This window comes from Lithobates pipiens, unplaced genomic scaffold (assembly GCF_037356315.1).
Source record: "Lithobates pipiens isolate NorthernLeopardFrog02 unplaced genomic scaffold, aLitPip1_a1.2 Scaffold_18, whole genome shotgun sequence".
Taxonomy (NCBI): domain Eukaryota; kingdom Metazoa; phylum Chordata; class Amphibia; order Anura; family Ranidae; genus Lithobates; species Lithobates pipiens.
Genome location: NW_027507758.1, coordinates 410,347,425 through 410,372,664, shown reverse-complemented (window position 1 = coordinate 410,372,664; position 25,240 = coordinate 410,347,425). Strand labels below are relative to the sequence as shown.

Here is a 25,240-nt window from a genome sequence, read left to right as displayed (position 1 = left end):
TATTGGCACACCTGCCTTTACACCTGCATGAACTTTAATGAAATCCCAGTCCTAGTCCATAGGGTTCAATATTGAGTTGGCCCACCCTTTGCAGCTATAACAGCTTCAACACTTCTGGGAAGGCTGTCCACAAGGTTCAGGAGTGTGTCTATGTTTGACCATTCTTCCAGAAGTGCATTTGTGAGGTCAGGCACTGATGTGGGCAATGATGTTCTCCACCCAAAACGCCCTCATCCATGCCTTTATAGACCTTGTTTGTGCACGGGTGTGCATTAATGTTGGAACAGTAGGGGCCATCCCCAAGCTGTTTCCACAAAGTTAGGAGCATGAAATTGTCCAGAATGTTTTGGTATGCTGATGCCTTAAGAGTTTTCTTCACTGGAAATAAGGGGTCGTCCCCTGAAAAATAACTTCACACAATTAATCCCCCTTCACCAAATTATTTGGACCAGTGCACAAAGCCCATAAAGACATGGATAAGTGAGTTTGGGGTGAAGGAACTTGACTGGCATGCACAGTCCTGACCTCAACCCGATAGAACACCTTTGGGAGGAATTAGAGTGGAGACGGTGAACCAGGCCTTCTTGTCCAAAATCAGTGTCTGCCGTCACAAATGAGCTTCTGGAAGAATGGTCAAACATTCCCAACAAACATACTCCTAAACCTTGTGGACAGGTTTGCCACAAAAGTTAACACTGTTATACTGTAGCTGCAAAGGTTAGGCCAACTAAATATCGAACCCTACAACTAAGACTGTGATGCCATTAAATTTCAAGTGCATGTAAAGGCAGGCGTCCCAATAATTTTAGTAATATATATATATATATATATATATATATATATATATATATATATATATATATATATATATATATATATATATATATATAATTGGTCTATTAATTTCTGGTTTTAGTGCATTGATATTTGGTTTTGACTACATACATACAGTAACACAGACTTGGCTATCTGGCACTGTACATGTGAGATAGTAACTATAGGACAGAGATATTCTGTCTGTCACAAGGATTAAGATAAACACTCAAGAAGCTATGGGCAGCTGCAGTTAAACTACTATGTATTAGAACATAGGAATGCTTGCCTAATAGTCTCTGCCTCTGCACTGTGTGAAATGCATGCAACTCAGGAGTATAGACATGGGGTCTCTAATATCTTCTCTGATTTCTTTCTTTGGGGTTTTAATACAGCCTCCCGAAGACAGCAAGTGCATGTATTATTAACTGTCAAAAAAGTGCAGCACTCCAGTGCAAAATAAAATAAACTCATACATAAAACAATTAGAAGGCCAGCCTAAATTATAAAGTGATATAAATTAATAAATCATTAAAGGTCATCAATCAGTATGGTATACTGATATATGCATAAACCATTTAGTGTGCAAACATAACAATCTTAAAGTGCTGGTGCTCAAATAACGTCCAATAATTCACAAGTCACAAGATCTGCATCAACAAATCTTCCTGAGGTACATTATATGGGTGTCCCCAAGTGTAAAAAAACACCTGCACTCCATCACCAAAAGTGCAGTGATCCTTCACCTCTATGCGCTCACTTGACAGCTAATGAACATTAGCTGGTAAAAACAGCCTTTCCTGCAAACCCATAGAATCTACCTTTATACTCCTACCTCAGGTTGCTATATTAGGGCCCCAAGCAAAAAATCTCACCATATGGAGTCCAGAGATAAGGTATATATAGTGCAGTATTTATTGATGAAAGCACCAGCAAAAACACATAACATGCATCCACGTGGCAACAAAGGATGCCTGCTAAAGGAGGCGGGACCTCAGAAACACGTTATGGCCCACCCCCTCCTCAGCTTGTCTTTAGCTCTTGTTAACCTGTCAGTGACGTGTGGGTGCTTGTGATGTCGCTGGAATTTTATCTCCCTGCAGGGGGTCCAAGCTTGTGCTTACAGTGGTCCTCAATTCCATCCTGATACTCTGCCCTGCACACCACACCAGTCCTATATGTTGTTTGCAAGAAACCATGATGTAAGTGTTTATTGAATAAAATTACTATTGCTGTTTTGTTTATTATTATTTTCTCACACAATTATCAAGAGATTCCACATCACCTTGCTACAGAAACAGGACAACATTTGTATATCACCGGTAAAAAATGAGCTTTGGCAAATCTGTAGAATAGATCGAATTTCCTACTGTATTCAAGTGTATTGTATTTGTACTGTCTACCCTCAAGTTATAAAGTGCTGCGTAAACTGTTGGTGATATATAAATCCTGTATAATAATAATGTCCTCCTCCCACCTGGCCATAAAAAAGATCAAAAAGGCCAGGCTGGGAGCAAACTTGGCACCCATGGCAACGCCTCTAGTTTGCAAATAAAAAACCTTATTGAACCAAAAGTAAATATGTGTCATTGCAAAGTCAAGCATTTGTAACATAAACTGCTTTTGTATATTGGGGACATCTCCAGCCTTCCTTAAATAAAAATCCCCATCTTCCATCTGTCCGTGTGGCCAATATGACGACTATACAGGGTGAGGGTTTGTAACAATATCTTGCATTTCACCGGCTACAGCGTGGTCATGTTTTTCTGGGAGGGCGTCCATGGATGTCCTCCCAGAATCTTGCTCTCGCATGCCCCCTGGGGTGCGCTCCCGAAAACATCCCTGACCCCCAGGTCTGGCGCATCACGGTCGCGGTAAACAGCCGCTGGTAGTGGCCGTTTACCATGTGATTGCTCCGTCGACGGAGCGATCACTTGTACACAAACCGCCGGTTCCTCCCTCCCCTCTCTGTACTGATCAGTACAGTGCAAGGGGAGAGGGGGAGATGGCAGCAGTGCTGTGGGCTGGATGTGTAGTGCCCACAACACTACTCTGTGCCAATACTCTGCCCAAACTGTGCAATACTCTGCCAATACTATGCAATACTCTGCCAATACTATGCAATACTCTGCCAATACTCTGCAACACTGTGCAATACTCTGCAACACTCTGCAATACTCTGCCAATACTCTGCCAATACTCTGCAACACTGCAATACTCTGCAATACTCTGTCAATACTCGCCAATACTCACCAATAATCTGCCAATACTCTGGAATAAATTTTAACAGAAACAAAGGTTTTTTTTTTTTTTACTGAATTTTCAGTCTTTTTTGATAGCGCAAAAAATAAAATACCCAGCAGTGATTAAATACCACCAAAAGAAAGCTCTATTTGTGTGAAAAAAGGGCAAACATTTCATATAGGTACAGTATTGCATGACACAGTAATTGTCATTCAAAATGTGAGAGCACCGAAAGCTGAAAATTGGTCTGGTTATTAAGGGGGGTTTAAGTGCCCAGTGGCCCTTGTGGAAAGAGAACCAATGTCACTTATAATAGGTCTACCTGGGGTGTGGGACTGATGTGTATGCACCTTAGGAAGACAATACATAATAGGCAATTGGGGAGCTGATGGAACAAAGAAAATCTTTACTTCTTGACGATAATATCCTTTTTTATAGCCAACCTTAATGATGTTCTTTGAATCACTCCTAAATTTTACTGTTGAGTCTTTCTGTAGAATCCTGTAGTCTTTATTATCCATGATATTGTAAACCTCTGTGATATAGTCCGGTTTACCCAAATTTCCACCCCACCCCCCTTAACAGCTGGTCTGATAACCAAATCCTTCCTTTCAAGGAGGATCCTAATTGCTACATTAACTGCCTGGGTATTCCTTGGGGTTTTACCATGTAAAGATTCCAACTCTCTCACTACCACATCTCCGAATGCCGTAATATAGGGATTAGTGGCAGTGGGAGGGTTAAAATAAGGAAGTATTCCTCAAATGGAAATTTTTAAAACCTGATGATTCTGGGCAAAATATTTTTTTTAAAGATACCTGTCTTACAAACGGGTATTAACTTTGTATAATAAAATCACAGGCATTCACAATTACAGACAGTAGAGGCCAGCAAATCCCTACAGGTGTTTTGTGTTTAGTATTTTTGAACTGTAGTTTATTTGAACTGTGATTTATAAAATCTTCTGGGGGGATTAGGACTCTTTTTAATTGTTATTTATATTTAATATTAGGAATGTCACAATATTCACCATACTTACAAACCTTCTAGGGTGGATTTACTGGAGTGTGCAAAATCTGGTGCAGCTGTGCATAGAGACCAGTTTCCAGTTTTTTTTGTCAAAGCTTAACCACTTGACACCCGCGCTATAGCAGAAAGACTGCTACAGTGCGGGCTTAAAATGCTGGGAGGGTGCACATTGTTGTCACCCTGTTCTTGTGTCGCCCGCACACCCCAGGGGTCACACTCTGTAATTGCGGAGTCCAATCACAGTGGGTCCTTTACCATGTGATCAGCATGTCAGCATGAAGAAAAGAAGAAAGCCATTAACCAGCTTCTGTTATAGTGACATGGGTCCTCTAAGTGCCCACCAGTGCTGCTAATCAGTGCCCACCAGTGCCAGCTATCAGTGCCCCTCAGTGCTTCCAATAAGTGCCTATTAGTGCTGCCTATCAGTGCCCATCAGTGCTGTCTATCAGTGCCAGCTCTACGCACTTCCTATCAGTGCCACACATTAGTGCAGCCTCATCAGTGTGATCAGTGCTTACCAGTGCTGCATATTAGTGCCCTCGGCTGGGAATCGGCTGATCACAGAGCAGAGTAAGGGACAATCACAGTGGGCCATGTGATTCCATGTGATCAGCCTGCAGAAAAGAAGAAAGCCATTAACCAGCTTCTGTTAGAGTGACATGGGTCCTCTAAGTGCCCACCAGTACTGCTAATCAGTGCCCCTCAGTGCCAGCTAACACTGCCCCTCAGTGTTTCCAATCAGTGCCTATCAGTGCCTCCTGATCAGTGACTATCAGTGCCCATCAGTGCTGTCTATCAGTGCCACCCATTAGTGCAGCCTCAGTGCCATCAGTGCCTATCATTGCCCATCAATGCTGCAAATTAGTGTCTATCAGTGCCACCTCATCAGTGCCCAACAGTGAATTAGAAAAATTACCTGTTTACAAAATTTTATAACAAAATATGAATATCGTTTTGTATTTTTTTTTTATTTCTGGTCTTATTTTGTTTGTTTAGGAAAAAATAATAAACCCAGTGGTGACTAAATACCACCACAAGAAAGCTCTATTTGTGTGCAAAAAAATTTAAAAATGTAATTTGGGTACAGTTTTGCATGACGGCGAAAGTGCCCAGCAAGCAAGTGGTTAACAGAACAAGTTGAAGTTAGTAGCTGCACCAGATTTAGCATTTTTCAGTTTTGGTAAATCAACCCCTCTGAGTGCCATTTCAGAGCAATTGCTATCCTGTGCAACCATGCATGTTTCCCTGAGCAACCATTCTCCCTAGAAACCATGCATATTCTCCTGGTGCTTGCGTGGGTTTCCTCTTTGTACTATGGTTTCAGCCTGCACTCTAAAGACATGTCTAAATTGGCATTAGTATGTGTATGTATGCCTGGGAGGTAGGGCCCTAGATTGTAAGCTGCTTAAAGGGCAGGTCTGATGTGAATACACAATACATATAAAAAAACTACATACATTTTCATTCTGATAAAGCAGGGTCATTTTCGTCCCTGTGAACCCTTGGCCAAGCTAGAATCCAACGTATCACTTGAAAATTCAGAGTAGTTTTAATTTTGCTCTAAGATAAGTAATGTAAAGTATTTTATATGGGAAAGTCTCAATTTTACAGCAGTAAAAGTGGCAGGAAAGCAGATGTTTTGTCCTAAGTTTAAGTCCTCTTGAATACCTTTTAGTGAACCTCCTAAATCTGAGGAATAAGCTCCATGTTTCATGCTGTGTTTATCATGTATCTTCTTACCGAGCACAAAGGCACAGACACAATCGATCGCTAGAAATTTTTACATCATATTACAAATGGTTACACAAAATCCATTCATCTAATCAATGTTCCTTAATACTGAAGCATGGCTGTGCTGAAAAAAGTATTTGTGGCAAGTTAAAGACATCTTTTGTGTTCTACAGTGACTTTACATGGTTGTTAAGCACACTGCTGTATTGCAATATTGAGCTGAGCAGGTAACAAACTTTAAAAGAGCTGAATTTAAATGTTGTCATTATTTAAAGCCTAATCAAGACTTTTACTGGACCAGGGCCAGAAAGAGACCACCATATGTTTTTTATGGTATGACTGGGTTATAAGGTTTAAAGAATAATGAAACATAATATTTGGGCAAAAAGGTAAAAAATTTAAATTGGCAGAGCGGGGAACCTGAGTTCAATTTTTGTGAAGCAATAAAAGCAATTGATGCTGTTCAAAACCTTTATAAGGATTGTAAATTAATGATATCATTGTAATGCCCCATACAGATGGTCGGAAATTCCGACAAAGTCCGATCGGATTATGTTGTCGGAAAATCCGATTGTGTGTGGGCTCTATCGGACTTTTTCCGTTGGAATTTCCGACGAAAAAAGTTTGACAGCTGGATCTAAAATTTTCCGACAACAAAATCTGATCAGACTTTTTCCGATCGTGTGTAGAGAATTCAGATGCACAAAGTGTCATGCATGCTCAGAAAAAAATTGGAGACGAAAGCTATTGGCTACTGGCCTCTATAGTCTCTTCGTACGTTACGAATGTCACCTCATTTCGAACGATCGGATTTTCTGACAACTTTGTGCGACCGTGTGTATGCAAGACTAGTTTCGGCCAAAATCCGTCGGAAAAAATCAGACGGATTTTGAGGTCGGAATGTCTGACTGTGTGTATGTGGCATAATAATATGTAGGGTGTATAAGGCATATATCAATGATGCTATTTTGTAAAATCTGTGAATAATAGAACTTGCTTGGCATGTACAGTACCGTAGTTTTCTTAAACCAGTTTTAAATCTTTGAAAGGAAAAATGAACAAAGCATATTCTAATATAACGCGTATTTGCCTCAATCCATTGAACCTACTGTGTATACTGGTTTCTCTCTCCTTTCCTGATAACTGCACTTGTTACTTATTACAGTTTTTCCCCAACACCAAGCAATCCATGGTGACATCTCCCACGAAGCACACAGGAGGTGATTAAGAGACACAGATGTGCATGTTTCCCAAAATTACTGTGTAGAAGTGAGCGTCTATTCCCTCCACTCAGGTGTCAGATGACTGTGCTGTGCATGCGTGATGTCAGATATCTGCCCACCGCCTGAAAGCTGGGTAATACCATCTGATCTGAGTACTTTGGAGAACTTTGCAGGAGAGAGAGCTGCAGATAAACAGGTATAGCTTATGCTTAAGCTGTACCTTTCACTGTGTATCATCTGAGGTCCCTTAAGTGGGCTTATGTAAGAGTTTATTATCACTTTAGTGGTAACCATTAAAGTATACAGATAGAGGTGAACTCAATTTGATCTACTTTGATCTACTTTTACAAACCTCAACCTAACTTTGTTGGGATTAGACGAACACCCCCCCCCCCCCCCCCCGGTTTGGTTTGCACCAGAACTTGCAAACAGGCAAAAAATGTGTGCGAACATGCGAAAACCGTTAAAGTCTATGGGACACGAACATTAAAAAATCAAAAGTGCTAATTTTAAAGGCTTATATGCAAGTTATTGCCATAAAAAGTGTTTGGGGTCCTGGGTCCTACCCTGCCTCTGGCCAATTATGGCTCTCTGGAGAACGTGCTGTGATTGACCAAGGCATGCAGGTCAGGTGCATGCTTTGGCCAATCATCAGACACTAATGCACAGCGATCTTGCAGTGCATTATGGGGAGTCCCGGGGCACTCGGATTTCCCACAAATGCCCCATATTGTTCACTGTTGGGTGAGCACCCGATGTTCCATCCCTAGTCATTATTAAGGGTCCATTCACATGGATGCAGAGAGCTGTACACCACAAACAATTATGCCACGTACACACGACCAGACTTATTGACAGCAAAGGTCTGACAGAACGAGTCTGTCAGACAATTTGATCGTGTGTGGGATCCATCGGACCTTTGCTTGCCAAAAATCCGGCGGACTTTAGAAATAGAACATGTTTTCAATTTTCCCACCGGAACTCCGCTGGACTGAGAAATCCGTTCGTGTGTATGCTAGTCCAACGGACAAAAAACGACGCTAGGGCAGCTATTGGCTACTGGCTATGAACTTATTTATTCTAATCCGGTCGTACGTCATCACGTTCGAATCTGTCGGACTTGGGTGTGATTGTGTGTGGCCAAGTCCGTTCATTCGGAAAGTCCCTCGGAACTCCACCGAAAGTCCGTCAGAAAGACCATCGGACCTATTCCGTCGAAAAGTCAGCTCGTGTGTACACGGCATTACCATACTACTTTACCCTGGAGTGACAGGTGTTTGTGTACAGCTGCCTGTACTAATGAATGACAGTCTGAGGCTGTATGTCAATGACCAAACATGCAAGAATGTACTTGCTTACAGGCAGTGGCAAATCTAGACATTCTTTCACCTGGTGCCCCCCAGCCCAGTACTGGGACAAGGTCATTAAGTGCCCACATGCCACCAACCTTTGTAAGAGCAGGGTGCGGGATGCAGTGCACCACACTGTTATGTAGCATTTTATCCATCAGTTAAATATTGAGTAACAGTGAAATAGATCGTAATGGGGCCTGCATGCAGGATCATACATTGGGCCCTCCTCAGCAAGAAAAAGAGAATGTGGCACGTGTAGCACACCACAGTAAAAATTGAGTGTAGTTTTTATTGTGCTGAATATTAGCCGTGGTTAAAATAAAAGCAGAGCGCAGGGGTTCAGTAGTAAGTGACGCAGAGGTCAGCAGTAAGTGATGCACAGTTCCAAGGTCAGAGTGAGATGGGAGTTCCTGGTAAAGACTAATATGTAACATTCCACATTCCACATTGAAATATAGCATATACAGTTTATTATTAGTATTATGCACGCCACAGGTCACTATCTTCCTGGCAGGGGCCCCAGTGCATTACCTTTCTCGGGGGAAATTATGCTATTAGGATCTCCCTAAATCTTTAATAGGTAATATTGAATTTCCACCAAGAAATGCATATTTCTCTTAAAGGCCTTCCAAAATGCCCTCCTCTAGTGGGCACATTTTTTGAAAAGGGAAACCTTCACTCTAGAACTTAACTATGGAAATTGACAGTACTGAGAGAATATCCTTGATGGATTTTTTCTCTAAATCCAACACTCTTTAAAGTATAAAGAGAAAAAACCTTTTTCTTTAAATTCTGAACAGATTTTAGATGAATTAAAACACCTGGTTTTTGTTGTTACCTCTGCCCCATTAGGGAGATTCACCCTCTCTGTTTGTCCTGTTTACCATTATCATCATCATAAGTGAAAGTAAAAGAAAATCCCACATGTTGGGTTGTCCCTAGAACAGTAATAGAGGGAAAATTTTCCAGCGGGGACACTATTTCTGGTGATCCTGGTGACAACCAGGAATTACCTCACTAGAGGGTTTTCTATCACTTCCTGTTTTTGCTATGGGACAGGAAATTAAGGTAAATATCCACAATGGGACATCAATGGCAAACAAACTATCAGGGGTTATAAACCTCCCTTACTCTATCCACAATGAAAAAAAAAGGTTTTCATGTACAAGGTTACCCCTGTACACATCATTAGTAGGACCTCATTTGGAATATGCAGTTAAGTTTTGGGCACAAGTTCAAAAAAAGGGGACCTGGAGAGAGTGCAGAGAAGAGCAACCAAACTGATAAGAAGCATGAGTAGTACAAAAATGGTCCATAAAGAAAACTTGGTATTGAGTTATTCACTTTAAGGTCATCACAAAGGGCAAGAGGGCACTCTGGAGAAAAAAATGTATTCTTCAAATATGTAAAGGCTTTTTCACAGTAAGGGCTATGAAAATTTGGAATCAACTCCCTCAAGAGCTGGTTTTGTCTAGTTCAGTAGATTTCTTTAAAAAAAGGCCTGGATTCTTTCTTAAATGTATATAATATAACAGGATACTAATAGGTAAATGTGATACAGGGATTATCCAAATGCCTCTTGGGGGACAAGGAAGGAATTTTTTTCCCCTGCTGGAGAAAATTGGATCATACTTTGCTGTTTTTTTTTTTTTTGCCTTCTTCTGGATCAACTGTGGGTATAAGATTGTGTGTATATAGGATTGTAACTTTTTTTCCCTTTTATTGGTTGAACTAGAGAGACATACGTATGTCTTTTTCAACCAGACTAACTATGTAACTATGTTTTGCTTTTAGTTCTACTTTAATATGACCATCAAATAAGCCCAAGTATAATCACTCTGTTATTTGAGAAGATCAATTCAGGTAGGGGGCACAAAAACTATTTAATATCTTGGATTTACTCCAACCTTAGGGAAATAGATGGCACCCAAAGACAACCTTTTAAACAAAGATGGGACATTTTAGAAATTTTTGTACATATATCCTGATAGCAGGATATCTGTACAATTGCGCATAAGTGCTCTTCTGGTGCTTATAATCAGAAAATAAACTATAAAATGTTGTCTTTCTGGTTCCTCAACCCTGTAATTCTACATACGATCAACCCATATACTGTATTTCCTCAGTTAGTTGGAGATACAACAGTGGTATAGATTCTATTTTCTGGTCTTGAAATATAAAATGAATGGAAAAAATGCATACACTGCTAACAGAAATCACTGGGTGTTCCACATTCTACACACCCAAAATGTATCTTTTACATGTCAGATTTGAATCACTACAATACTGCACAAAAACCTTCCTACAACATCTTAATAATGCAGCCCCCGTTGTAATCCCTAGACACTGGGCGTCAGCAACAGTCTTGATAGAATAAATAGATTACAAAGAATATATATATCCATGAAATGGAATTAATCCTCCACTCCAAACAGTGTAGGCTTACACAATTTATGTATACATGATTTGCCTGGACAACATTTCAGAATCGGAATCTCATAAATAAATTAAGATGAAAGGATAGAGAGCGGAGTATATTACTGACTCAATGACCTTTTATACTTGCGGACTCTCTTCACTGATCTATTCACCCAATCCATATGAAGGGCTATCATGAGAAGGAGTTTTTGCTCCCCTCTTTCTTCTGCACCTGGCCCCCTTTTCCCCTTTTTTATCCTCCTCTTTTTTTATAGTAAGGGGTCCTTCCCTCAGACTTTACAGTTTGAAGTGAATAGATATGCTTGAAGACATACTTAACTACTTCTGCCCGGAAGGATTTACCCCCTTCCTGACCAGAGCACTTTTTGTGCTTCGGCACTGCGCCGCTTTAACTGACAATTGCGCGGTCGTGCAACTTGGCTACCAAACAAAATTGACGTCCTTTTTTTCCCACAAATAGAGCATTCTTTTGGTCTTTTATCACCTCTGCAGTTTTTATTTTTTGAGCTATAAACAAAAAAAAGCGTACATTTTGAAAAAAACACATTATTTTTTACTTTTTGCTATAATAAATATCCCCATTTTTATTTTATTTTTTTAAAGCAAATTTTTCCTCAATTTAGGCCGATACATATTCTTCTACATATTTTATTAGTAATAGCATTCAGCGATTTTTATTGTGACTGCAACAGTACGGCGGACACATCGGCCAATTTTGACACATTTTTGGGAACATTGGCATTAATACAGCGATCAATGCTATAAAATTGCATTGATTACTGTAAAAATGTCACTGACAGTGAAGTGGTTAACCACTAGGGGGCAGGGAGGGGTTAAGTGTGTCCTAGGTGTGTCCTAGGGGAGTGTTTCTAACTGTCTGGGGGATGGGTTGTGTGTGACATGACACTGATCGCTGCTCCCGATAACAGGGAGCAGACGGTCAGTGTCCTGTCATTAGGCAGAACAGGGAGATGCAACTGTGACACGATTGCAGATATTCCCACAGCAATCGAGTCCGTGGGTCCCGCGGGCATGGTCAAGGAGCTCGAGGCAGGTGTGCTTGTGCGCACATCGGGAAATTCGGGTACATTATTTTGCCCAGCCGCGCCATTCTGCCAACGTATATTTACTGACAGCGATCGGCAAGTGGTTAAAGGCAAAATGTACAAAAGATGCATGTGACAGAAAAAGAGCTTCTCAGAGGCCTGAGTACATAATAAAAAGATAAAACACATGGTTTAAATGTTACATTTATTTCTATTTTTCTTTAATTAATGGATATTAATGGATATTTATGTAGCTGAACTTTGATATACTGTGATCAATGCATTGTTGCAAGTTTGCAAGATAATATAATGGGAGTAATAAGGAAGTACCCACATATATCCACTTTCAGTTGACACATTTGTGTACCTTCTGTTGTGTTATTGTAAAACCTTGAAAATAAACAATGTAAAAAAAAAAAAAAAATTGTTTTTCTAAGTTTAAATTGTAGATATATACGATCCACTGCTAAAAAATCAAGACTTGTTGAATTTCGGGAGGTGTACCTAGACCTGAACCCTTTAGAAAATGATATTCTCTACTAGTTCTGCTCTAAATAAGTACTGTACAGAGAGCTCATACCTTATATGAGCCTTTAGATAATTGCAGTACTGACTGACTAGTGTTACTGTAGATGAATTATGGTGGTTATGATATCTTCCTAAGCCCGCAAAAAGAAATCCCCCCATACCATAACTCTGTGCTTGAAATGATATCCTTCTGCTACTTGGAGGAAGTCTGATGGTATGATGGTTACTGTATAGTTCACGATGGCACATAGTTAATCAAAACAAATTTTGTCATCAGTTTTTTATTCGACCTACATAAGAAGAAAATAAGTTATCAACAACACCTAATCGTATTTTGGATAGACATATTCAATATATTTTCAAAAATAATTATTTAAGCCTCCACCATGCCACATCCAATATACAGTAGTGTGAAAAAGTGTTTGCCCCCTTCCTCATTTCCTGTTCCTTTGCATGTTTGTCACACTTAAGTGTTTCGGAACATCAAACCAATTTAAACAATATTCAAGGACAACACAAGTAAACACAAAATGCAATTTGTAAATGAAGGTGTTTATTATTAAAGGTGAAAAAAAATCCAAACCATCATGGCCCTGTGTGAAAAAGTGATTGCCCCTAAACCTAATAACTGGTTGGGCCACCCTTAGCAGCAACAACTGCAACCAAGCGTTTGCGATAACGTGCAATGAGGCTTTTACAGCGTCCTGGAGGAATTTTGGCCCACTCATCTTTGCAGAATTGTCCTAATTCAGTTACATTAGAGGGTTTTCGAGCATGAACGGCCTTTTTAAGGTCATACCACAACATCTCAATAGGATTCAGGTCAGGACTTTAGCTAGGCCACTCCAAAGTCTTCATTTTGTTTTTCTTCAGCCATTCGGTGGTGGACTTGCTGGTGTGTTTAGGATCATTGTCCTGCTGCAGAACCCAAGTTCGTTTCAGCTTGAGTACACGAACAGATGGTCGGACATTCTCCTTCAGGATCTCTTGGTAGACAGCAGAATTCATAGTTCCTTTTATCACGGCAAGTCTTCCAGGTCCTGAAGCAGCAAAACAGCCCCAGACCATCACACTACCACCACCATATTTTACTGTTGTTATAATGTTCTTTTTATGAAATGCAGTGTTCCTTCTATGCCAGATATACTTGGACACACACCTTCCAAAGAGTTCCACTTTTGTCTCATCGGTCCACAGAATGTTGTCCCAAAAGTCTTGGGGATCATCAAGATGTGTTGTGGAGAAATTGAGACGAGCTTTGATGTTCTTTTTGCCCAGCAGTGGTTTTCTCCTTGGAACTCTGCCATGCAGGCCATTTTTGCCCAGTCTTTTCCTGATGGTGGAGGCATGAACGCTGACCTTAACTGAGGCAAGTGAGGCCTGCAGTTCCTTGGACGTTGTTGTGGGGTCTTTTGTGACCTCTTGGATGAGTCGTCGCTGCGCTCTTGGGGTAATTTTGGGCGGCCGGCTACTCCTGGGAAGGTTCACCACTGTTCCATGTCTTCGCCATTTGTGGATAATGGCTCTCACTGTGGTTCGCTGGATTCCCAAAGCTTTGGAAATGGCTTTATAACCCTTTCCAGACTGATAGATCTCAATTACTTTCTTTCTCAATTGTTCCTGAATTTCTTTGGGTCTCGGCATGATGTGTAGCTTTTAAGGATCTTCTGGTGGACCTTACTGTGTCAAGCAGCTCCTATTTAAGTGATGCCTTGATTGTGAACAGGTGTGGCAATAATCAGGCCTGGGTGTGGCTAGAGAAATTGAACTCAGGTGTGGACAACCACAGTTATAGTATGTTTTAACAAGGGGGGCAATCACTTTTTCACACAGGGCCATGATGGTTTAGATTTTTTTTCACCTTTAATAATAAACACCTTCATTTACAAATTGCATTTTGTGTTTACTTGTGTTGTCCTTGACTATTGTTTAAATTGGTTTGATGTTTCCGAAACACTTAAGTGTGACAAACATGCAAAGGAACAGGAAATGAGGAAGGGGGCAAACACTTTTTCACACCACTGTACATCACGAGAAAAAAGATATAGGAAACCTATTTCTCAAGTAAAGCAGACTTTATTGGCACAACATGAAGCCGCTTGTATTAAAAATAACAATATTGTATTTCTCCAGTGGTTAAAAACATAAATATAAAATGATTACAACACCCTCTAGACACATAATGACCAATAGGTACCCAACCCAGGTATGGAGATGCACATCCGACCACAAATTTATATATTAGTATTGTAATATCCTTAAGTTTCTGTATAGCTTATGGTATAAGTGTGGGTGTCAGGAACAATGTCCACAATCACTCCATTCTGAAAAGTCAACACTTTTCACAAAAATGTCTCACTTCCTCGGGACTGGTTGGATGGGTGCTGTTATAAAGTTCAAAACACAGACAATATGTATATATATATATATATATATATATATATATATATATATATATATATATATATATATATATATATTGTATTTTTTTTTTAAAACACAATATATAATTAGCATGCTTGCCTGCATAGGTTTGGACACAGGGTGTGGATAGAGTAAATCTAGTTGGCGGACACAGGGGCCCCACCATGGGGGGGGATCAAACCCCACACACACACATGGGGCCCAGACAGACAAATAAGTAAGATCACAAGCCATCCAATATCAAAGTTGTGCAAGCTCTAAAAATATAAAACAGTAAATAAAATGTTCAGATGATTCTAGACCATATATCTCTTGATAGCTGAAAACAAAATCCTCAGGGCCCTTTAACATTAGAGGGTTTGCTGCCCCAAAGAGCCTTGCCAAGAGGGGGGGAAACAAATGAAGGCAATCTCAATCAAGGACCCCCACATTGAGATGAAACCTAAAGGTACAGTATGTATTCCATGACACATCACATGAGTGCAACCTAGAGGGGACATTATATGGAGATACATATAGTACACTCCTCACATTTTTGTAAATATTTTATTATATCTTTTCATGTGACAACACTGAAGAAATGACATTTTGCTAAAATGTAAAGTAGTGAGTGTACAGCTTGTATAGCAGTGTACATTTGCTGTCCCCTCAAAATAACCCAACACTCAGCCATTTATGTCTAAACCATTGGCAACAAAAGTGAGTACTCCCCTAAGTGAAAATGTCCAAATTGGGCCCAAAGTCTCAATATTTTGTATGACCACCATTATTTTCCAGCACTGCCTTAACACTCTTGGGCATGGAGTTCACCAGAGCTTCACAGGTTGCCACAGTAGTCCTCTTCCTCTCCTCCATGATGACATCACAGAGCTGGTGGATGTTGGAGATATTGCGCTCCTCCACCTTCCGTTTAAGGATGCCCTACAGATGCTCAATAGGGTTTAGGTCTGGAGACATGCTTGGACCTTCACCTTCACCTTCACCCTCAGCTTCTTTAGCAAGGCAGTGGTCCTCTTGGAGGTGTGTTTGGGGTCATTATGTTGGAATACTGCCCTGCGGCCCAGTCTCCGAAGGGAGGGGTCATGCTCTGCTTCAGTATTTCACAGTACATGTTGGCATTCATGGTTCCCTCAATGAACCGTAGCTCCCCATGCAGCCCCAGCCCACGACATTCTCACCTCCATGCTTGAATGTAGGTAAGACACTTGTCTTTGTACTCCTCACCTGGTTGCCGCCACATGCACTTGAAACCATCTGAACCAAATACGTTTATCTTGGTCTCATCAGACCACAGGACATGGTTCCAGTAATCCATGTCCTTAGCCTGCTTGTCTTCAGCAAACTGTCTGCGGGTTTTCTTGTGCATCATCTTTAGAAAAGGCTTCCTTCTGGGACGACAGCCATGCAGACCAATTTGATGCAGTGTGCAGCATATGGTCTGAGCATTGACAGGCTGACTCCCCCCCCCCCCACCCCTTGAAACTCTGCAGCAATGCTGGCAGCATATGTCTATTTTCCAAATACAACCTCTGGATATGATTCTGAGCACTCAACTTCTTTGGTCAACCATGGAAATATCTGTTCTGAGTAGAACCTGTTCTGTTGAAGCGCTGTATGGTCTTGGCCACCATGCTGAAGCTCAGTATTAGGATATTGGCAATCTTCTTATAGCCTAGGCCATTTTTATATAGTGCAAAAGTTCTTCTTTTCAGATCCTCAGAGAGTTATTTGTTATGAGGTGCCATGTTGACCCTCCAGTGACCAGTATGAGAGAGTGAGAGGGATAACGCTAAAATTTAACACACCTGTTCCCCATTCACACCTGAGACCTTGTAACACTAACGAGTCACATAACCCCGGGGAGGGAACATGGCTAATTGGGCCCAAATTGGTAATTTTCCCTTAGGGGTGTACTCACTTTTGTTGTCAGCAGTTTAGACATTAATGGCTGTGTGTTGAGCTATTTTGAGGGGACAGCAAATTCACACTGTTATACAAGCTTTACACTCACTGCTTTACATTTTAGAAAAGTGTAATGTATTCACTGTTGTAACATGAAAATATATAATAAAATATTTACAAATATGTGAGGGGTGTACTTACTTTTGTGAGATACTGTATATTGTCAGGTGAGATGTTCCAGCAAACAGAATGGCAGAAGAATACCCGTGCGCACGGTTCCCATTAAAAGAACCATCCGCCACACGCTCATGTGCAATAGCGCGAATGACGATGCACACACGTGCTTATTGACAGCACTTGGTGCCAAGAAGTGCTATTTAAAGGAGACTGTCACCTTGCTGCCTTGCTCTACGGTCTACAGCATTTCCTGAGACCCTTGCTGCTTGTTTAGACTACATACCTGACTCCTGTTACCAGGCTTGTTCTTAGCTATTCCTGCTTGCTGCCAGTTTCCGATCCCAGCTTGTCCTGACATTTCTTCTACCTCTCACTAGGTCCGTTTTCTGTCTGCCTGTTACTGACCCGGCTTGTACCATGACTTCTCTTTGGCTTCTGCTCCTGTTCCTGATCTGCCTGCCAGTGTATAACCTGGCCTGGCTGCACCTGCTTGTTTCCTTAACTACAGAACACCTCCCTGCTGTCTGTTGCCTTCAACTATCAGCCTGAACTACAGACACCTTCCTGCTGTCTGTTGCCTTCAGCTACCAGCCTGAACTACAGGACACTTTCCTGCTGTCTGTTGTCATCAGCTTCCCACCTGAACTACAGAACACCTCCCTGATACCGGCTGTATCCAGTTTCCAGGCTGCTCCTGCTTTCTACTGGACTGCTGCTCTGGTCTGCTACCAGTCTTCTCACAGTGCTTTGGAGGTCCGGATTAGCCCCTGCATCAGCTAACCTGTCAGGCACTTGTGCCCCTTTGCACTCCCGAGCCCATGTCTGCTCTATCATGGGTTCTCAAGCCAGAGGGATACGAGAAGCCACTACCTGCATATTGGGCTCAGCCATCAGGTATGTGACATATATATAATTCCTAATACCATACAGCTAAGAATATAACATCTCAAACTTTATAAGTTCCATCAGTGCCTACCTTGGTATAAATGATCCTCAAGAAAACAACCCCCTGCAACTGCTGCAATGGCATTCCTAGTAGTGCCAACCCTTGGGTCCTAATGTACAGCCACTCTCTATAAAACACATGGTAAAAAAAGATAATGCTAAGATAGCATCAAATATCCCACCATATAGCAAAGTATACATCCCTCAGGATAAGTCTCACCTCAACTAGAAGTGTCTGTGCTTTCGCTGTCCAAGCTGTATCAAAGGCTGAAAGATAGCTACCCAATGTATCCCAACAATGCCAATAAGGATGTTGATGGGCATAAAAGGCACTCTGGCAATGACGTTAAGTTGTCGTGTGCATGCCACCACCATGCATGCATGACAGTGAAGGTGGTTCCAAAGGGAGGGACCTCGCCACCCCGATCCAAAACTGTGCCGCCCACCACACCATCCATTCCCTGTGTCCAAACCTGACCAGGCAAGCATGCTGCTTATATATATATAAATGATTTCAATTAAATATATATAAACATACTGTACTGTAAATGTGTGTTTTAAAAACATGCAATATACTTACATATTGTCTGTATTTTGAACTTTATAACAGCACCCATCCAAGCAGTCCTGAGAAAGCAAGAAATGTTTGAAAAAAAAAAAGTTTACTTTCTAGAATTAAGTGATTGTGATACCATAAGCTATACAGCAAATTATTATGGATCTTACAATACTAATATTATAGTTCTTGGTTGGATTTGAATCTCTATATCTGGGTTGGGTACCTATTGGTCATTATGTGTATAGAGGTTGTCGTAATCATTTTATATTCATGTTTTTAACCATTGGAAAAATAATATTGTTATTTTTAATACAAGCTGCCTCATGTTGTGCCAATGAAGTCTTCTTCGCTTAAAAAATAGGTTTCCTATCTCTTTTTTGTTATGATATTTTCATGTAAATAACAGGATTTATTTAATTTTGATCAGTTTTCAGGTAAAAAAAAATAGATTAGCACTTACAAAATATGGCTACCATTCTTTAGTTACAAACATAGCATAATGTTGTGTCTGTGCTTTTACAGGGTTACCACTCAATGTACGTATAAACATAGATGTGGCACTAAAACTACATATTTCATGTATATTAAATAACTAGGAGAGAGGAAATTTGAAACGTAAATCCTTATCATCTTTCTTACATGAGAATCCTTTCTAGTATATGGTTTATGTCAATTAATATTTTTTTGTAGTTTATTATTATTATTATTTATGAAAAATCTGCTACATATGCACATTGGTATATGCCTGTGTACCAATAGCAGTATTGTAATTTTCTTTTAGATCAACTAAGAAAAATGCTTAAATTATACCTTAGAGTATGCTTACCGTATATACTCGAGTATAGGCCGACCCGAATATAAGCCGAGGCCCCCAATTTACCCCCAAAAAAACTGGCAAACTTATTGACTCGTGTATAAGCCGAGGGTGAGACATGCCTGTCCATCCCTGTGTGTGTGTCCGTCCATCCCTGTGTGTCCGTCCATCCCTGTGTGTCCGTCCATCCCTGTGTGTCCGTCCATCCATCCCTGTGTGTGTGTGTGTCCATCCATCCATCCATCCCTGTGTGTGTGTGTCTCCATCCATCCATCCATCCATCCCTGTGTGTGTGTGTCTCCATCCATCCATCCATCCCTGTGTGTGTGTGTATCCATCCATCCGTGTGTGTGTGTGTGTGTGTGTGTGTGTGTGTGTGTGTGTGTGTGTGTGTGTGTGTGTCCAGCCTACCTGTGTCCCGAGCCTTTGTCCCGAGCCTCCGTCCCGTGCCTTGCCTCCTTGCCTCCGTGCCTTGCCGCCGTGCCTTGCCTCCGTCCCGTCCCGTCCCGTCCCGTCCCGTCCCGTGCCGTGCCTTGCCTTGCCTCCGTCCCGTGCCCTCTTCGTCGGCGCCTCGGCGGCCATTGTAAAATTCAAAAGCTGCGCCGCCGCCTTCGCCTGTGATAGGCGGAACACTGAATTTCCCAGCAGCCTGTGTTCCGCCTATCACGTACATCGTATCATCCTCGTCCGTAGTACGAGGATGATACGATGTCCGTGATAGGCGGAACACAGGCTGCTGGGAAATTCAGTGTTCCGCCTATCACAGGCGAAGGCGGAGCCGGAGGCGCGGCTTTTGAATTATAGAATGGCCGCTGTCTGTCTGCTCGACACGCTGATCGAGCGGGCAGACAGCGATGACTCGAGTATAAGCCGAGGGGGGCACTTTCAGCCTCAAAAAAGAGGCTGAAAATCTCGGCTTATACTCGAGTATATACGGTAATTATTAATAGATGAAATTAGTTATATATTATGGTGTTTACTTAAAGCAGACCATGCAGCAGAATATTGATGTTCAATGCTTGTTACTTCAAAAATCTGTCAATTAAAGGATAGCAGGTGAATCTTGTTTTGTTTTCTGTATAAGGCCCAGGGATTATGATAAAGAAGGCTGTGTCATACATGTTTAATTATATTGTAGATGCAAACAAAAATCATATATTTTTGCCTTACAGATATTTCACAGAGAATCCTGTCAATAAAACAAACTCAGACCCAGTGAAAAAAATTGCACTTTTGTGGACTTCAATAGGCTTAAAAGAAATTCAGTTAGTAAATTATTCAGTCTTGCTTGACCTACCAAGCTCTTCTCCAAACACAATCATTCTGAAGAATGGCCAGTGCTATTATCCAAGTGGACAGGATTGTGGTAAAGAGAGCAAAGGTGAAGATTTTTTGTACGCATATGCTGCCTACTCTGCCAGTGGAAGTCTTGAGGTAATGTGGCTCTTTATCTTTGTCCCTTTAATAATATAAAGACATAACTTGGTACATCAGAAAAATATTAAGCCGTGCTAAGTGCACTATAACAAAATAGAGTGACAATGTAAATACAATACTGTTCTGCCCCCAACCAGTGGAGGAGCAAATAATATAAATGTTGTTCCCTGCCACACCCTTGAGTGGGCAGACCACAACTTAGTGTACAAAAAATATATGAATCAGGTGATCACATCTGAAAAAACACCCGTGAACTAAGAGTCTCTAAGGCCGCGTACACACGCGGGGACTGTTCGCCCAACTTTGTCCGCTGAACAGTGTTTCGGCGGACAGTCCGCTCGTGTGTGGGCTTCAGCGGACAGTTTCAGCGGACAGTCTGACGAACAAAGTTTTTCGGAAATTCCGTAAAACTGTCCGCTGAAACTTGGTTTGAGCGGACAGTCCGCCCGTGTGTAGGCTTGTTCGTCAAACTAAGTTCCGCGCATGCTCAGAAAGGATTTACACGGCGAAGGTTGCATTGCAGTGTATAGGACATCGTATTTCTAGTCCCGTCGTACGTGCCGTTCACGTCATCGCGCAAGTTTCAGCGGACTGTTCGTTCGTCGTGTGTGGCCAAGTCCGTCCATGCTAATTTTGAGCAGACTGTCCGCTCAAACTGTTTGACGAACAAAGTTGGGCGAACAGTCCCCGCGTGTGTACGCGGCCTAAGAACGCACAGATTGATGAACAATAAATAAAATAAATAAAAAAAGTCCAGCTGTAATGGATTAAATACAAATAGGAGCCTCCATAAACTAAAAGTGTTCAATTCCACCACCAAATATCTGAAGTTACTTCTTACCAGAACTTCATGACCCACCCCTCCCACTACAGAGGATCACAATGAGCATACAAGTATACGGTTGTCCCCCACTTCAAAGGAATCCTTCCTGTTCGCCTTACACCACCCTTTCCATGTACGAATAGCTGGGTGCGTTTTTCATGGGATACCTCTCACATATTTTGGAAGGCTCAAAATGTGCACCATGGAAAAGAAAATAGGGCTCCAATGGTGTAAAAACCCTTTATTAAAAAAACTTAGGAATAAAAATAACACTTACAATGCAATTGAAGTTTCAAAGCCTTAAGTCCGTTGCGCCAGCCGGACGCACATGCACAAACCTGTCCTGCCTGGACACTGAACACGAGGTGACATTTAGCGTGTCGCTCAGCCCTACGCGTTTCGCAACAGAATTGCATCATCCAGGGGCATAACTTGGTACATCCCATCTTCTGACATTGGGGGTTATTTACGAAAATTCATTTTGCATTACAAGTGAAAACTACAAGTGCAAAGTGCACTTGAAATTGCACTGAAAGTGCACTTGGAAGTAAAGTCGCTGTGGATCCGAGGGGGACATGCAAAGAAAAATAAAAATAAAAAACAGCATTTCAGCTTGCACATGATTGGATGAGAAAATCAGCAGAGCTTCCCCTCATTTCAGATCTACCCCTCACATTTACAGTGACTGCACTTCCAAGTGCACTTGCAGTGCAATTTCAAGTGCACTTTGCACTTGTAGTGCAAAGTGGATTTGCCTTTTGTAAATCACCCCCATTGTTTCTGAGGTAATGCAATGGCAATCAAGGCATTATTTAATTACACAATAACGCATACAGTATACATTAAAATAATACATACCTGTATGTAGATAATGGTATATTATTATTATACATTAAATTGGAACTACATTAGGTAATATCAGCTTATATTATATTTGTTTTACATAAAAAGTATGGTATGATTTTTTTTAAGGTATATCAAAAATCAAAACCTTTGTTTTTTTCACTTTGGATAGAGTCGGGAATGGTTAAAACCCCTGTCAGTTATTTTTTGTCTTTTTTTTCTGTATTTGCTAATCTGTAGATGCCACAGGATATGGAATGATTTTTTTTTTCCAAAGTTAATAAAAGCCTCTTCTAAACAGATATTACTGCCCCAATTGGTAATTCCTCACTCACAGTCCTGGTTCTCACCCCTAGACACAGGGGGTTAGATGCAAAAGGCAAATCCACTTTGCACTGCAAGTGCACTTGGAAGTGCAGTCACTCTAAATCTAAGGGGTAGATCTGAAATTAGTGGAAGCTCTGCTGATTTTATCATCCAATCATGTGCAAGCTAAAATGCTGTTTTTTATTTTCCTTACATGTCCCCCTCAGATCTACAGCGACTTTACTTCCAAGTGCACTTCCGGTGCAAAGTGGATTTTCCTTTAGTAAATAACCCCCATAGTGATTATCAATAACAAGGCCACAGACAGCAATATAACAGTGACAAGAAAATTCTTAGGAGCAGGATAGAAATGTTTTCTCGAACAAACATTTTTTTTTAAATTTGCACTAGCATCTAAATTTTCTGCACAAGCTTTTGGGGTATGCCCCCTTCTTCAAGGCCCAAGCAAGTACTAATACACACCTTTTTAGCAGAGTGTTAAGTAAGACAATCTGAGGGAAAAAACAAACAAAAAGGTACATTTGGTAATGCAATGGTAATTCAACTTGGATGCTTAGTAAGATAAGGCAGGGAGAAAGCTATATACTGGGAGGGGGAGTAACTTTAACAGAGGTGAGAAGTGGGTTGTAAAACTGTTGGATAATGATTTACTGAGGTCCACATTATCATTTTGTGTGAAATGGAATTCTAGTTCTTAGTTCAAAAGTTTTTTTCCTGAGTAGTTTTGAAGTTCCTTTTGGAACTAAAATATTCATGTCTGCCTTGGTGTGGTTTGGTTGTGAGAAATAATATCCCACAGTAGTGAATAAATCATCCACCTTATGTTCCTTAACCACTTCAGCCCCTGGCCATTTGGCTGGCCAGAGCACTTTTTGCGATTGGGCACTGCATCCCTTTAACGGACAATTGCGCGGTCGTGCGACGTGGCTCCCAAACAAAATTGACGTCCTTTTTTCCCCACAAATAGAGCTTTCTTTTGGTGGTATTTGATCACCTCTGTGGTTTATATTTTTTGCACTATAAAAAAAAAAGCGTCAATTTTGAAATAAAACATTATTTTTTACTTTGCTATAATAAATATCCCCAAAAAATATATAAAAAACATATTTTTTCCTCAGTTAAGGCCAATACTTATTCTTCTACGTATTTTTGATAAACAAAAATTGCAATAAGCGTTTATTGATTAGTTTGCACAAAAGATATAGCGTCTACAAAATAGGGGCTACATTTATGACATTTTTATTAATATTTTTTTTTTACTAGTAATGGCAATGATCAGTGATTTTTACCATGACTGCGATACTATGGCACATAGAGACACTTTTGGTGCTATTTTGGGACTATTCACATTATATACAGCTATCACTGCGATTAAAAATGAATTGATTACTGTGTAAATGTGACTGGCAGTGAAGGGCTTAACCACTATGGGGCACTGTAGGGTTAAGTGTGTCCTAGGGAGTGATTCTAACTGTGGGGGGATGGGCTATGTGTGACATGACCATGATCACCACTCCTGATTACAGGGAGCTGTGATCAGTGTCAGTGTCACTAGGCAGAATGGGGAAATGCTTGTTTACATCAGCAATTCCCAGTTCTTCCTCTCTGTGAGACAATCGCTGGTATCCCCGCAGACATCGAGTGCATGCCTGCAAGCTGCTTCGTAGCCTCCCTGGCGGTATTCTCGAGTCTGACTCGGGGTGAGATTTCAGTACCATAAGCGGTATTCCCAAGCCAGATTTGGGATTCCATCGCAGGATCCATGTAGGGGTTTACTTACCTTGTCCCCTGGATCCAGCGATGTCTCCCCGCTGTGATCTGCGAGTCGCCGTGTCTCGCTTGATCTGTCACAGTTCCCTGCGAGCTTTGCGATGCATGGGGATGGAGTTTGGCGCCAAATTCAAAAAGTAAAAAACAAAGTATAGATACAGTATACTGTAATCTTACAGATTACAGTACTGTATCAAATAATTACACATCCCTTTTATCCCTAGTGGTTTGTCCAGTGTCCCGAATGCAGTTATATATTATAAATACTATTCTTTATGCCAGGAAACAGCAACCAAAAAATGTCCATTTGCATCAAAAGTTTAGACCGGCTGGAAAACAGCAATAATAAATTAGAATCACTTCCAGAATTTAGCGATAGTAATTTGTGGGGAAACTCGCCATCAAACACTAAAAGTAATGACAGCAACAATTCTGCAACTCCGCACATTTCAGATTTCAGTGTTTTCAATTTGATTACATTATTGAATATTTTTTATTTATATTATATTATTATTTGTTATAATCATTTATAGTTATTTATTATAATATATATATATATATATATATATATATATATATATATATATATATATATATATATATATATATTATAATTTATGATTTTGTATTTCAAATTTTATCATACCTGGGATGTCTATTAGACTCTTGTTTGGACGGATTTAAGTTAATTATTTCTAAGAATTACAGGCCTACAATATAAAACGCCAAATTTCCATGCAAAATAATTGTACCTCTTTCAGCACCTAAAATCTGAAATAATCATACTGCCAGGGAGGTTAAAGGGCAATGTACA

At 40.7% G+C, this 25,240-nt stretch overlaps 1 protein-coding gene across 5 annotated transcripts in view; it reads left to right on the top strand.

Annotated features, from left to right (window-relative positions):
• The window catches only part of NAALADL2 (N-acetylated alpha-linked acidic dipeptidase like 2), a 1,383,985-nt gene that overhangs the window by 543,935 nt on the left and 814,810 nt on the right, over positions 1–25,240 (top strand). For all 5 annotated transcript variants that reach the window (XM_077487950.1, XM_077487951.1, XM_077487952.1 and 2 more), the window contains one exon: positions 20,399–20,660. In XM_077487950.1, coding sequence (XP_077344076.1) covers positions 20,399–20,660 — 262 coding nt within the window. The remainder of the gene's footprint in view (positions 1–20,398; positions 20,661–25,240) is intronic.